This window comes from Myxine glutinosa, chromosome 3 (assembly GCF_964187855.1).
Source record: "Myxine glutinosa chromosome 3, kmMyxGlut1.1, whole genome shotgun sequence".
NCBI lineage: Eukaryota > Metazoa > Chordata > Myxini > Myxiniformes > Myxinidae > Myxine > Myxine glutinosa.
In genome coordinates, this window is record NC_136263.1 from 175,007,765 (window position 1) to 175,021,909 (window position 14,145).

At 43.5% G+C, this 14,145-nt stretch overlaps 1 protein-coding gene across 1 annotated transcript in view; it reads right to left on the bottom strand.

Annotated features, from left to right (window-relative positions):
* DOLPP1 (dolichyldiphosphatase 1) overlaps positions 1-14,145 on the bottom strand; it is a 34,279-nt gene that overhangs the window by 17,724 nt on the left and 2,410 nt on the right. Inside the window, exon 2 of the mRNA XM_078774753.1 lies at positions 7,390-7,490. Coding sequence (XP_078630879.1) covers positions 7,390-7,490 — 101 coding nt within the window. The remainder of the gene's footprint in view (positions 1-7,389; positions 7,491-14,145) is intronic.

Genomic DNA, 14,145 nt, shown 5'->3' on the forward strand with positions numbered 1-14,145 from the left:
AGGGGGAAGGACACAAACACAACATTTGAGAGCAGGGACCGAGAGACATGGAGACATCGAGAGAACTGTGGGAGGGAGAGGGCTTTGGGGGGGAGGCATGGGAAGGGGGGGGGGGGGTGGGAGAGGTATAAAACATATGGACACTGCCAAGACTTCCAGGAAAGAAGTTGGAATTTCAAACAAGGTGGATCTGGGGTGAATTAGTGGGGGTAGAAAAGATCAAGGTTTTGGATGGGGGAAGATAAGAGATGGTGGTGAACAGCTGTTTTGAAGACCTGGAGGGAGGAGTGTGATTGAAGTGAGTGTGGGAGTTTGTTCCAGAGGCGGGAGAAAAGAGGAATGAAAGAGTGAAGGTGAGCAGAGAGCCGAGATTTCGGCAGTTTAACCATAAGAGGGTTGCTGGCAGATCTTGTGCGACCTGTAGGAATATTTGGGGGACAGAGCACAGAGAGAGCTGGGGGTGCAAGGCCGGAGAGGATTCGGTAGAAGACAGAAAGACCACCTACCTGCCTGCGGTGAGTGAGTGAAAGGCCCTCAGAGATAGCTTCATCGCGGGAGATTCCAATGATTCTGAAAGCTTTGGATTCAACAGCGTGAAGCCGAGCCAGGTGTGAGGCAGGAGCACCAGCCCATAGGGGAGAACAGTAAGTTTTAATTTCCTTTAAAAACCAATTTCTCTGCAATAATTGGACCGATTGAGATAAAATTTTCACCATATGATGGACTCGGTCTGTAGAATATTTTAATGGTAATTATGACGTCACAGATCACGTGGTTCGGCCGCCATATTGTTTTTCGTGAAAACACGAAAACCCCTTTTTCTCTGCAACGGCTGAACAGATCGAGGCCAAACTTTGCAGGCAGAATCGCATACCCATGACGAACAAAAAAGTCAGCGAGCATGACGTCATGTGTCACATGGTTTCAGAGTTATGACGTTTTTAAGCATGAACCTTTAAAACCGAGCTCCTCCCTAATTTTTGATCCAATCGGGGGGAAACTTCACAGATCTGTTCAGCACTAAAATGTCCTTTTGGAATTAGTGATAGGGCACATGGTTTGGCAGATATCGTTAATTAAACGAAAAAAAAAAAATGGATATCTCTTGTTTATTCTCGAGTTCTCCTCAAGCCGCACTGTGCGTCCTCAGCCTCGTCTCGCGAACGTCAACAGCGCGACACAGCGCGCGCTTTCGGGAGGGGCGGAGCCAAGCCGAGCAACATATATATACATATCGATCATTGATCGTGAACCGGAAAATAGAATAAATTATTGATGGTTTCAGAGTTATGACGTTTTTAAGCATGAACCTTTAAAACCGAGCCCCTCCCTCATTTTTGATCCAATCGAGGGGAAACTTCACAAATCTGTTCAGCATGTCAGTCTCTACTAAAATGTCCTTTTGGAATTTGCGATAGGGCACGTGGTTTGGCAGATATCGTTAATTAAACGAAAATATTTTTAAAAAATGGATATCTCTTGAATCGCTAGTACCTCAGACCGTGAGTTGGTAATAATTTATATAATTCACACAGTGCAATACGTGCAGGCTGCTCCACGGAGCGACCTTGCGTGCTTATCAACAAGGCGAGGCGTGACACACGTGTCTCAGCATACCTCAGATCAAGTTTGAAATCCAGCATCAACCGTGCATAAATTTGCATATTCGATCATTTTTGACAAAGTTATGGCACTTTGAACTTTGGTAGGGGACATGTATTGCAGTGCCATACTCAGAATGCTTGTTCAAACTGTTGTATTTACTACATTTCTGTGGCTAATCAAGAGGTTTCTTACTACAGTGTTATTTGGAAATTGACAGATCACTGGTCACCCTAATTTTTGTTTCATGCTCAATGCTGTTGTCCTATTCGTCATTTAATCCAATAAAACAAAAGTTTGCACTGAAAACAATGACTACTCCCTACTTTGTTTAACACACTCTATTGATGCATAACATGTGAACAGCAACTTGTCGCCATCTTGTCCTCTGGTATCATCGATTTGTCGACTAGGGTGGGCTTCAAAAAATCAAAATGCAGATTTTCTCCGGGACATGGTCTATTCTTGTTCCTTTTGGTGTCAAAGGAAACCACACCAAATTTGAATGGAATCCAATAATATTTAGGGGTGCCACATCAGTGATGAATTTTCCCCCATGCAAAAATAGGAATTCCCATTTTTTGGGCTGTATATACACAAAATAAATACATAATTATATATATACATTAAATATAATATTAAAAATAAATATATAGTAAATATACATTAAATAATAAATATACATAAATACACATTATACATTATATATATAGTTATATACAATATATTTAAAGGTGGGCGCGATTCGGAAAATTTTAAGTCCGCTTACTGCTTATCCGCTCCGCCAGCCCGTGTAGTCCGATTCGCTTATCCGCTTCAGCAGCCGAAAATCTTAGTCCGCTTACCGGTTATCCGCTTAGATTCGATTTTTTTAAAGCGCTTCGACGTTTTTAAAGCGATTTTTGACGTTTCTAAAGGGAATTTAATGCTTTTTAAGCCTAAATAGCCATTTCTAACTCCTACAAAGACAAACAAAGCTTTTAAGATCAAAAATATACATTTTTATTTAAATAAAATTTATTCAAAATTTATTGAAATAAAGTTTTCCACTCGACGGGAGGGGACCTTGAACTGTGGGCAGGCGTACGCCCACAGGGCCCTGTTGTGCTCGTTGTCTGTCTCCGAGGCGGGCTTCATGGAGCCAATGAAGGACCTGAATTATATATTATATCAATTTATTATAAATTGATATAATGAATGAAAACTCTTAACAATTTATATGTCTCATATAAATTATTTATATGAGACATATAAATTGTTGAAAGATATTTTTGAACAGTCAAAAAAACTTTAACATTGAATTTATAATTATTAACGTGCCTCCGATTGAATCCGATAAATTCCGATTAAATCGGAATAGAACGGACCGATTTATTCCGAAGTTATTAATATATTCTTACTTTAAGTTGACAAATGAAAATGAGTTTAATTAAAATATAAAATTACCTACCTATAGTAAAGGTCGAGACACTTCTTCTGGCTGAACTTCTCCTTGAAGGTCTCCTCGATGCTGGCCTGCCTCCTGGCGCCGGCCATGTCCTGGAAGGACTTGTGGCGGCCGCGTCTGCTGCCGCCGTCGAGGGCCGCCTTGAGGTCGTTGTGCTGAGCATCGTGGTACCTCTGGTAGTGCACCTTCAAGTTTGAACTTGATCCGGGCTGGGCTTTGAGTGTCTTTGAGCACTTGGTGCACGTGGCCTTGCTGTCCACGACCTTGAAGAAGGGGGCGATGTGCCTCCACTTCTGGCTGAGGCTGGAATTGTCTGTGTCCATTGTCACGTTGATCTCAGCCGACTCGATTGAGTCCAGCGACATCCTGCTCTCGCTGCGCGCGAGCTGAGGGGTCAGGGCGCAGATCTCCTGACTGTCCTCCACGTCCCCCATCATGTTGACCGCCGGGTTGTGGATGTCGCTGTGCTGGGACTGCTGGTTTGCGTCGCTCGTGTGCCTGTCCCTGGCACTGCCGCTGGGCTGGGGAGTCAGAAATCTCTCCATCTTGACGTTATTGCCGCTCTAGCGTCCAATAAAATATTCCGTTTTCACTTATTATTCACTTAAATAAATATTCACAATTCTAGAGTAACGGCTCAGGCTAACAGCTGATTTGGCGAATCGCGATGCGCTTTAATTTTTCGGTAGTCCGCTTACGCTTATCCGCTTCGGTTTCCGGGGGTTGTTCCGATTCGCTTATCCGCTTTGAAAACGTTAGTCCGCTGCAGCGGATAAGCGGATAAGCGGACTTTCGAAGCGGACCGCCCACTTTTGAATATATTATACATACAGTTTTGAGACTTCCTATGATCACTATCTGGGCAATTTTCATGCATGTTTTGTACAGGTTCCCGGGGTCAGGGGTACGCTTTTTTAGTGTGTAATATGTAGGCCTAACTTATTGACTGTGGCTCTTTTGTAGAGAGTGACCCTGTGGAGTAAGAATTAACAGGATTTTACCCACATTCTTGCTTATTTTGCAGATATGGCATGTGCTAGTACCAGTGTTTCATTGCAAACTCGGGCTCAGGATAATGTGTATCTCATTGGGTCCACTTCTGGAGATGCCATCAAAGGTGCCAAGCTCCCGACTGTGCATCAATCTCTTGTCCTGTTTTTCCATCACCTGAAGAAGGAGAATCGCACTGCCCGGGAGAGTGCAACCCTCACCATTGAAGAGGTTGTGAAGTTCTGGGAAAAAGCTCACCTACCTACAACGACGAAGCAACACTGCATCCATCGTTTGGAGAGGCTATATGAAGAATGGAGGAGCCTCCAAAAAGGTGCAAAGCGGGGTGGTGCGACCCAAGAGAAAAAGGAAGCATCCTTCAAGGCCTCCTTGGAGAAGACGTTTGATCTTAGGCATGCAGATTCGGAGGCCATAATCACCAACCCCGAGGACAGGAAGTTTCTTCACAATCAATTCTCAGAGAGGAAGGCTTCAATGGGATCTGTAGACACTGTGTTGGAAGCAAAAACGAAGCGAAAGAAAGAAAGGGAAGAAAAGGAGAAGACTAAGGCAGAGAAGGAAAATAAGAGACAGGAAATGGTCATGAAGGGTGCTACTGCTATGGAAGTCACAGACTCAGACTCTGACTCTGAGACCACGGCACAGGCTGGTTCTTCATCATCTGATGGTGGGATATCTCGTCCCAAGAAAAGAAGGCCTATCAACATTGTCACTCCTGAAGTCGCAGCTTCTTTGGATCGTACGAAAACAAGTGACTGAATGGCTGTCCACAACTTGGCATCCATTTGTAGAGCAGTAGGATGGGATCCTGCAGAGCTGGCACTGAACCGATGGACAGTGCGGCGGAATCGCATGATGCATCGATGCAAAACCATGGACGAAATAAAAGAAGCATTTCATCATAATGTGCAGGGTCCTTTAGTGGTCCATTTGGATGGAAAGCTTCTTCCCGATGTCACTGGAGATTTTGTGCATGTGAATGTGGATCGTCTTCCAATCCTTGTGTCCAACCAGTACCATGGAATGGAGCAGCTGTTGAATGTTCCCAAGTTACCTGACGGGGGAGGAGAAGCTATGGCAACCGCTGTAGTGGACAAACTGAAGAGCTGGAACCTTGTGGGCAAGGTGAAGGCTTTGTCTTTTGACACAACGGCCAGCAATTCAGGTGTTCGTGGAGGGGCTGCTGTCCTCATTGAAAAGAGCTACAGACTAAACTACTTCATTTGGCTTGCCGCCATCATGCGCACGAAATCATTCTGGGAGATGTTTTCACCACTCTTTTCGGTCCTTCATCAGGCCCTGACATCCAGCTTTTTAAGCGGTTTCAGGCGAAGTGGCCGTCCATTGCCCATCACCAACCAAAAAATGGATTCACAGATCCTGATACGGCAGCTGAGTTTGCACAGAACAATGACATGATGGATGAAGCTCTGGAATTTGCTCTTGTGTGTTTGAAAGATCAGCAGCCACGAGATGATTATCGTGAACTCCTAGAACTGACGGTCATCTACATGGGAGGAATCCCACCTCGTGGAATCCGGATCATGGCTCCAGGAGCAATGCACAGAGCCAGATGGATGGCAAAAGCACTATATTCACTACAGGTGTTCATGTTTCGGTCAGAGTTCCACTTGACACTTCGAGAGGCGAGAGAACTCCGAGCCTTCAACATTTTTGTCTGCCTTGTGTATGTACAGGCTTGGTTTCGGGCTCCACAAGCTATTGAGGCTCCCCTGAATGACATTAACCTCTTCAAGAAGTTGGAAAAGTTTGAACAAATCAATCAGAAGATGGCTCAGGCAGCCTTGAAGGCACTTGGCCGCCACACGTGGTACATGAGCCCAGTACTAGTGGCATTTGCATTCTTTGACACCAGAATTGACAAAGAAAGCAAGATCAATATGATTGAAGCATTGAAAAATGACGGTGAAAACCCCTCTCCAAAGAGACCAGCTATCAAACGAGGAACCGCCCTGTCAATCGCTGGCCTCATAACAAAACACACCAAGCATTTCTTCAGCATCCTAGGGACCCCAACTGATTGGATGGATAAGGATCCTGGTTCATGGGAGCAAGAAACCAGCTTTCAGGAAGCAAAGAAATCCGCCAGTGGCTTAGTCGTGGTGAACGACAGGGCAGAAAGGGGTGTCGCATTGATACAAGACTACAATAAGCTCCTTACAAAGGATGAAGAACAAAAGCAAGCTCTGCTCCAAGTTGTTGCTGCTCACAGGAAGATGTACCCCGATGCCAAGAAGGCAACAGTGGTGAAACAGGCCCAGAAATAGGAGTTACATTTCTCATTATATTTGGGTTTTTAAATATTATGTGATATGGTCTCTTCATTTTATGAACTGAACATTTGGATTGTTATCATTGAATTTGAGTTTTCATAGCAATATAGTGCTATTTGTGCAGCTATTGTAACTTGTGTTTGCTAGAATACATAGAAAGTGAGTGGAGGGTGGATTTTCATAAAACAAACTTCTGGTTTTGCTTTCGATCCACATATAGAAAAGTTTTGTAGACACCTTCAGTTTGAAGACTGATGTGGCACCCCTAAATAAAATCAGATTGCTTTCATATTTGGTGTCTTTTCATTTTGGAACAAAAGGAACAACATAAAGCCATGTCCCAGTAAATATATTTTTAAACATTATTTTGAGCACCACCCTATTGTCGACATCCCACTGTTTTTCATTCGCCTGATTTTGGCAATTGATTCATTTTCCCCTATTACACCTCGATGCCTGTATAAAAATATATGTTTTTATAATTGTTCAAGGTTCACACGTGTTTCCCACAACACATCTGCTCTTTCACCCCATCAGTTCCGTTCAGCCCTTCCACATTACCCTCGTTCACTCAGTAATCTCCTACATGTGAAACTCACTAAATATAGGTTCACTGCTGGACTCCACTTATTTGTTTCTCTTTTCTTGCACTTGTAGAACATTCTTCCTCAGTCCATTTAATCCCACTCTTCCCTCGAGTGCTTCAAGTTCCCAATAAATCACCACCTCAGCTCACCCTTCATCCCTACATTTGACCTTTTCTATCCACATGAACCTTTCCCGACCTTTCCAAATCTACTTACAGGTTGTCATGTTTCCTTCCCTCTTCTCTCTCTGCCTGTCCATTCATACCCATATTGCATCCATGTGTACCCCCCTACCCGCTGTCGAGATGAGATTTTGGAAACAAAAAAAAGATGAAAGAGTACACTTTGAGGCACAATCGTTGCCAGGCACTGGTTAGAGATGTTCATTCATTGCAATGTGCATGAGTGACATGAAGCTCTTGGCAATGCAATGGTGCTTGTTTAGTACCGTGTGCAAGTCTCGCCGTGATCCTGCCAGCGTGCACAGGCAGCAGAAAATGGCGAGGGGAAGCAGGCTGCAATACGCCAGGAACTGGCCAAGTAAATCACCTGCCCACAGACAAAAATAGAAAAATGAATAGATATATATATACAGTCATGTGAAAAAGTAAGTACACCCCATGTAAAGTTTTGACTTTTTCAACATATTTCAACATACAGCTATTTGATCTTCATTTCAACAATATTGATAGATAAAGGTGATATACAACAACAACAACATGCATTTTAAGGCCATTTTCCCTGCGAGAGCGGGGGTTAGCCTTGCGGTCCCCATGACAATCTTCTCCATTTTTCCCTATTTTCTGCATCTCTCCTTGTTAACCCCCTTGCCCGCATTTCTTCTTCCACCATCTTTAGTCAAGTCTTTCTCGGTCTTCCCCGTCCTCTACTTCCTTCGACATTCATTTCCATCACTCTTCTCAACCAGTCACTTACATCCTTCCTCAACACATGACCAAACAATCTCAAAATGTTTCTCTTCACAGCATCAATCACAGGCTCTATTCCCATCATCTTTCGCAATTCATCATTTGTCTTCCTCTCCCTCAACAATACTCCGCACATCCACCGAACCATTCGCATTTCCACCCTTTCCAGCCTTCGTTGCTGCTCTACGTTCATTACCCATGTCTCGCTCCCATAAATCATAACACTTCTCACACATGCAGCATACACCTTTTCCTTCAGCTTCAACGACCCTCCCCTCCTCGTCAGCATGCCACTCAGTTCCCGAAACTTCTTCCATGCACATCTCACCCGAGCAACCGTTGCCGAGTCTGATCCACCTTTTCCATTCAGCATGTCTCCGAGGTAGCAAAATGTTTTCACGCCGTCTCCAAGAACCAACTCAACATTTCCTCCATCTGCAGCTCCTTCTGTGCACACCTTACATTTGAATGTAGCTGCCACACTGATTAATGCCCCTCTCAAACCACTACATTTTTGATGAACCCACTTAGCGCACATTGTACATTGAATGGAGTTCACTCCGACACCCTTCCTGCACACAGCACACGGCCACTTCCCAGTTCTTTCCACCTCACCACATGCTTTACCACTTGCCATCACCTTCGTCTTTCCGATATTCACCTTCAGACCTTTTGTCTCCATACATTCCTTCCACTTGTTCATCTTTTCCTTCAGTCCATCCATACATTCCGCAATCAACACCAGATCATCTGCATACAACAACTCCCACGGTAAACCCTCCTTTACGTTCTGAGCCAGCACCTCCATCACAGCTACAAATAGTAGTGGACTTAGTACCGATCCCTGATGCACTCCCACCTTCACCCCAAACTCACCACTGTTCCCGTCCTTCGTCCTTACAGCTGTGTGTGCTCTTTTGTACATTGCCATCACTACTCTGATCAAGCATTCCTCCACTCATAACTTCCTCAATGCCCATGTCAATATTTCGCGTGTAACCCTATCGAATGCTTTCTCCAGATCAACAAACCCAAGAAACAACTTCTTCCTCTTCTCCATGTACTTCTCCTGCAACTGCCTCACAATAAAGAGCATGTCTGTCGTTTCTCTTCCTGCCATAAATCCAAACTGCATTTCGTCGATCTTCACCTTCTTCCTTATCCTCCTCTCCAACACCCTTTCCAATACCTTCATTCCATGCTCCAATAACTTTATCGCTCGGTATGAGCCACACTCCAGAGGGTCACCTTTCCCCTTGTATAGAGGGACGAGGGTACTCAGTTCCCAATCCACTGGAATGCGGCCTTCTTTCAACACCAGATTATAGATCTCTGTCATTCTCTTCACACCCCAACTTCCTGCTGCCTTCAACATATCTCCCACAACTCCCGTCGGCCCTCCCGCTTTTCTACTCTTCATTGCTTTTATCGCTTACTCAACTTCCTTCTCAGTTATCTTCTCTGCCCGTCCTAAAACTGGGTTACTCTCTATGTTGACATCCCATTCATTCTCTGTATTCAACAGCATTTCCATATATCTTTTCCATCTTCCTTTAATTCCATCTGGGTCCACAACAATTTGTCCCACTTCATCCTTCAAGCAACTCACCCCCATCACATCACACCTCTCTTTCACTATCTGCTTTGCAATCCTGAATACCGCTCTCTGACCCTCTTCCGAGGGTCACTTACTTTTTTCCACATGCGAAATTTGCATTTATTTTTATTTAAATTATACAATGGTGTAGCGGCTGCCGCTAGGGTTTCACAATCGCCTTGCACCTATCAAGGACGCGGAGCGATCACCATGCCGGGCTCGTCCAGGACGCCCGGGCAGGCCCGCGCTCAACTTGCCAGGCCTCGGTCGGGACGCCCGGGCATGCCCGGGCATGCCCGGGCAGGCTCGCCCTCAACTTGCCAGGCCGCAGCCAGGACGCTGGGCCACGCCCCCTGGCGCCGGGCCTGGGCAAACCCCCTGGGTTAATAGATATATATTGCTGACCGATAAACGGGTTTTCAGAGTGCCTGAGTGTTTGATTTCAATAAAGCAACTCAGATGAATTCCAGCTTTTTGTCGCGTCCATTCTTCTGATCGACGTGGGAGCCCCAGCTCCTTCAATGGACTATAAAATGTAAATCTTTCATGATATTTGTTATATTATATCACCTTTATATATCAATATTGTTGAAATGAAGATCAAATAGCTGTATGTTGAAATATGTTGAAAAAGTCAAAACTTTACATGGGGTGTACTTACTTTTTCATGTGACTGTATATATATATATATATATATATATATATATACATGTATATTGTTGTGGATATGAGAATGTTTTTTTGTTGTTGTTGTTGTGTAAATTGTTGTAAAAATATCGCCCTCCTTACTCCAGTTATGTATAAAGGTCAAAGTGCGTCCCGTAATTAGTTCATAAGCACTCACGTTAGCCAATAATAGATTTCCCCCTTGTTGACAGTTATTTCCTTATTCTGTGTATTAGGCTAAGGCTTTGTCTTCCATTAATTAATACTCCATTGCACCGAATCAATTAAGAATAGCTCCCCTTCAATAATTCCATTTCCCAGCCAAACTCTCCATCTCTGGGTAAAGCAGTTCACAAGCGTGGGGTGCGCGCCCTCTCATTTCGCTGCTATCGTGAATATGTGCTCCATGCTCTGTTTGAACAGGAGGGGCGGGGTCGCCAGGGAGAGGCAAGCCCAGGGCGCGCCACGAAGGGCGGGGCTGTTCAGCCCCATGCCCAAATAAGGAGACAAGCCTGTGGGATTGCCATACAAGGTCACGAAACAGAGCACGGGGGGGGGGGGGGGGGGGGAGGGCGGTACCGAAACCGACGAGGGCGTGTCACACCCGCGCTGAAGGTATGAGAGAAGGGTGCGACGATCGCTAAAGGAAGATAGACCAGAGATACGGCAGATGAGTACAGGTGCGTAAGAGGGTTGGCAGTCCACCGGGAGAGAGTTGAGAGTTGCACCGGAGTTGCATGAGAGATACGAAAAGCCTTTGGGTGGTTGTTGCGTGAGAGATACGAAAAGCCTTTAACAAAGAGCCGCTTCAACCAGCCCCGTTTCAACCAGCCGCGTGAAGCCCTGACGGGGCAGCGAGTGACCCTGCCGGTGTGCGGTGTAAAGCCGAATACAAGGAGCTGCCGGCTCCTCGCTTCCCGCCCGGAGTGGACCTGCTCGCTGTGCCCTGTGATTCCACCTGCTCATCCCTCCAAACGATTCCTGCCCTTCGATCCTTTTGCGTACGTGAGTTTGTTTTGTTTGTTCTGTCCTGGGTAATAAGTTAAGCCTGTTTAGTTAAGCTAGTATTTTCACTGTGTCTTTCTGGTCCGTCCCTCTTTCTGCTTTATTTTCTTATCTTTCCTTCTTCCTTGGTTTCTTTCAACCATGTAAATAGTAATAAATAATAATCGTATTTCAAACCTTTTTGTCTCCTTCTTCTTCTTCACATCCGTGTCGCCTTTGTCTTTTCCCTATTGAATATCTGTGGCGCGATTTTGGCCAACGTTCAGGAATCGGGTTAGTCGGGGTAACTGTTCGGGCGCGGCGGCCATCCGCTCGGCAAACAACATCCTAGCCACGTCCGTAACAATATATATATATATATATATATATATATATATATATATATATATATATATATATATATGTATGTATGTATATATATATATATATATGTATGTATGTATGTATATATATATATATATATGTATGTATGTATATATATATATATATATGTATGTATGTATATATATATATATATATGTATGTATGTATATATATATATATATATATATATATATATATATATATATATATATATATATATATATATATATATATATATATATATATATATATATATATATGTATGTATGTATGTATATATATATATATATATGTATGTATGTATATATATATATATATATGTATGTATGTATATATATATATATATATATATGTATGTATGTATATATATATATATATATGTATGTATGTATATATATATATATATATATATATGTATGTATATATATATATATATATATATATATATGTATGTATGTATATATATATATATATGTATGTATGTATATATATATATATATATATATATATATATATATATATATATATATATATATATATATATATATATATATATATATATATATATATATATATATATATATATATATATATATATTGTAACGAATTTGAGAAGTGTAACGGTTTTGAGAAGTGTAACAATTTTGGAGAAAGTGTAACGAATGTGAAAAGTATGGTTTTGTTGTGTGTAACACCCTCGTAATCTATCTATAATTCCAGTAATCTCTGTCTGTACGTTTGTCTGTGACCGCTGTTTCTCGACAACCACGGGTCCGATATACTTTTAACTTGCCAGGTATATTGCTGGGGACCCGAGGATGTGCCTTTTCAAGGTTTCATATTAATCGGACAATTACTTACCGAGCTATGTCCAAAAAACGATTCAACCAATCAGAGAGCAGCGAACGATCGCGTGTGCCGAACGTGGCGGGCACACTCTGCCTCGGATGGCACATTTGAGAGCGTATTCATTTATTTCACGTTTGCAAACTATGTTGGCGTTAAACTATGTTTTACAACTAATAAAAACGAATTTGCGATTCATTCGCTTTCCTGCGCGTTTGTGCACGCGATGGCGATTTCTTTACCAAACTCCGGAAGCCGTTCGCTTTGGACCAAACCATTGCATGTAAATAGAGGGGGGGGATTGTCACCACTCGCAAGCCGTTCGCTTTGGACCAAACCATTTCATGTAAATAGAGGGGGGGGATATAATTTTAGATATAGATATAGTACGGGCATGCCCTAGTGTAAATAATGGTCGCAGCCGTCCTCCTAGTTAATTCCATGAAACTTACACACAGGCCACGATATATCTTTTTAAATAGTTTATTTCCTTATTCTATGTAGGCTAAACATGTTTCCCACTAGATTGACTCTGCATTGCATCAAACGAAATAAAGCGTAGGCCCCTCCGATGATCCATGGCAGCTCAAGTGCCAGGGATTCCCCCACTTGAGCTTTGACACCAACCGTTTATTGCAGTACTGAACTGCTGTGCAACGTGACGGCGCCTTACCTGCAGCTGCTGATCGGTTTTCGCCATTTGCGGCCATTACGAACAAGGGGAGTGGCTAGAGAAGACGGGTCGCCCCCCTCGTCATAGGGGGGAGGAGTAAGTCGGCCCCGCTCATCCAACCCAGAACAAGGGGTTTGGCTAAGGGAGGGCGGGGCGGGAACCCCCGAGAAAGTGCGCGAAGGTTCGGTGAGGAAACCAATATAAGCCGCCGCGGGACGGACTCCACCCTCTTGCTCTGACCCCGTCCTCTTGCTCTGACCCCGTCCTCTTGCTCTGACCCCGTCCTCTTGCTTGCTGTCGCTCGTTGTTGCTGGGGAGAAGGAAGACGCCTGAACGAGCAGGTGTGTGCGAGCCATCGTGCGACCAGCTGCGCTGCAGCTAAGGGGGCAGCTGAGGGGCCGCAGGCCACGAAAAGGACGCGCCAGGCAGCAATCCACGCTGGACCCTCCATTGCCTCCCAAAACAACCATCCATCCTCAAGCCATACCTGCCTGCAATATCCCCCGTGTAAGTGTGAACGTTGTCTGTCCTAATCGTTGTCCTGGGGTTAAGTAAATTGACTAGTATAAGCTAACGATTCACTGTGTGACTGATTCTTCCATCCATTGCTTGTAAATAACTTTGATCGCTCCTTCTTTTTGCTTGTGTGTATAATAAATCCTGTTATTCCTCCGTACTCTGTCTTCTTCTCTCTTCCTTCTCTTTCGGTCGCTTTAGAGGTTTCCAAATTGAATATCTGTGGTGCGATCTGGTCAACGTTGGGGGAGTCGGGCCAATCGGGGATCCTGTAACGGTCGCGGTCATACCAACCGCTCGGTCAAAATAACATCTTAACCGCGTCCGTAACAATATATATATATATATATATATATATATATATATATATATATATATATATATATATATATATCGTAAAAGCACATAGTATATGGAATGCAGAACAACGATTGCATAACTCAGACCTGTTAATTGCACTGGCTTGACATAATTGCAGTACCTTTAATGGACCAAGTGTTGAAATGGACTTTGATAAAATCGCTCCAGCAATGAAGTGATAATCATATTTTTCAACACTAAATTTGGCAATTAAACCAACTAATACTAACAAGAGGGTGAATTGCTGTG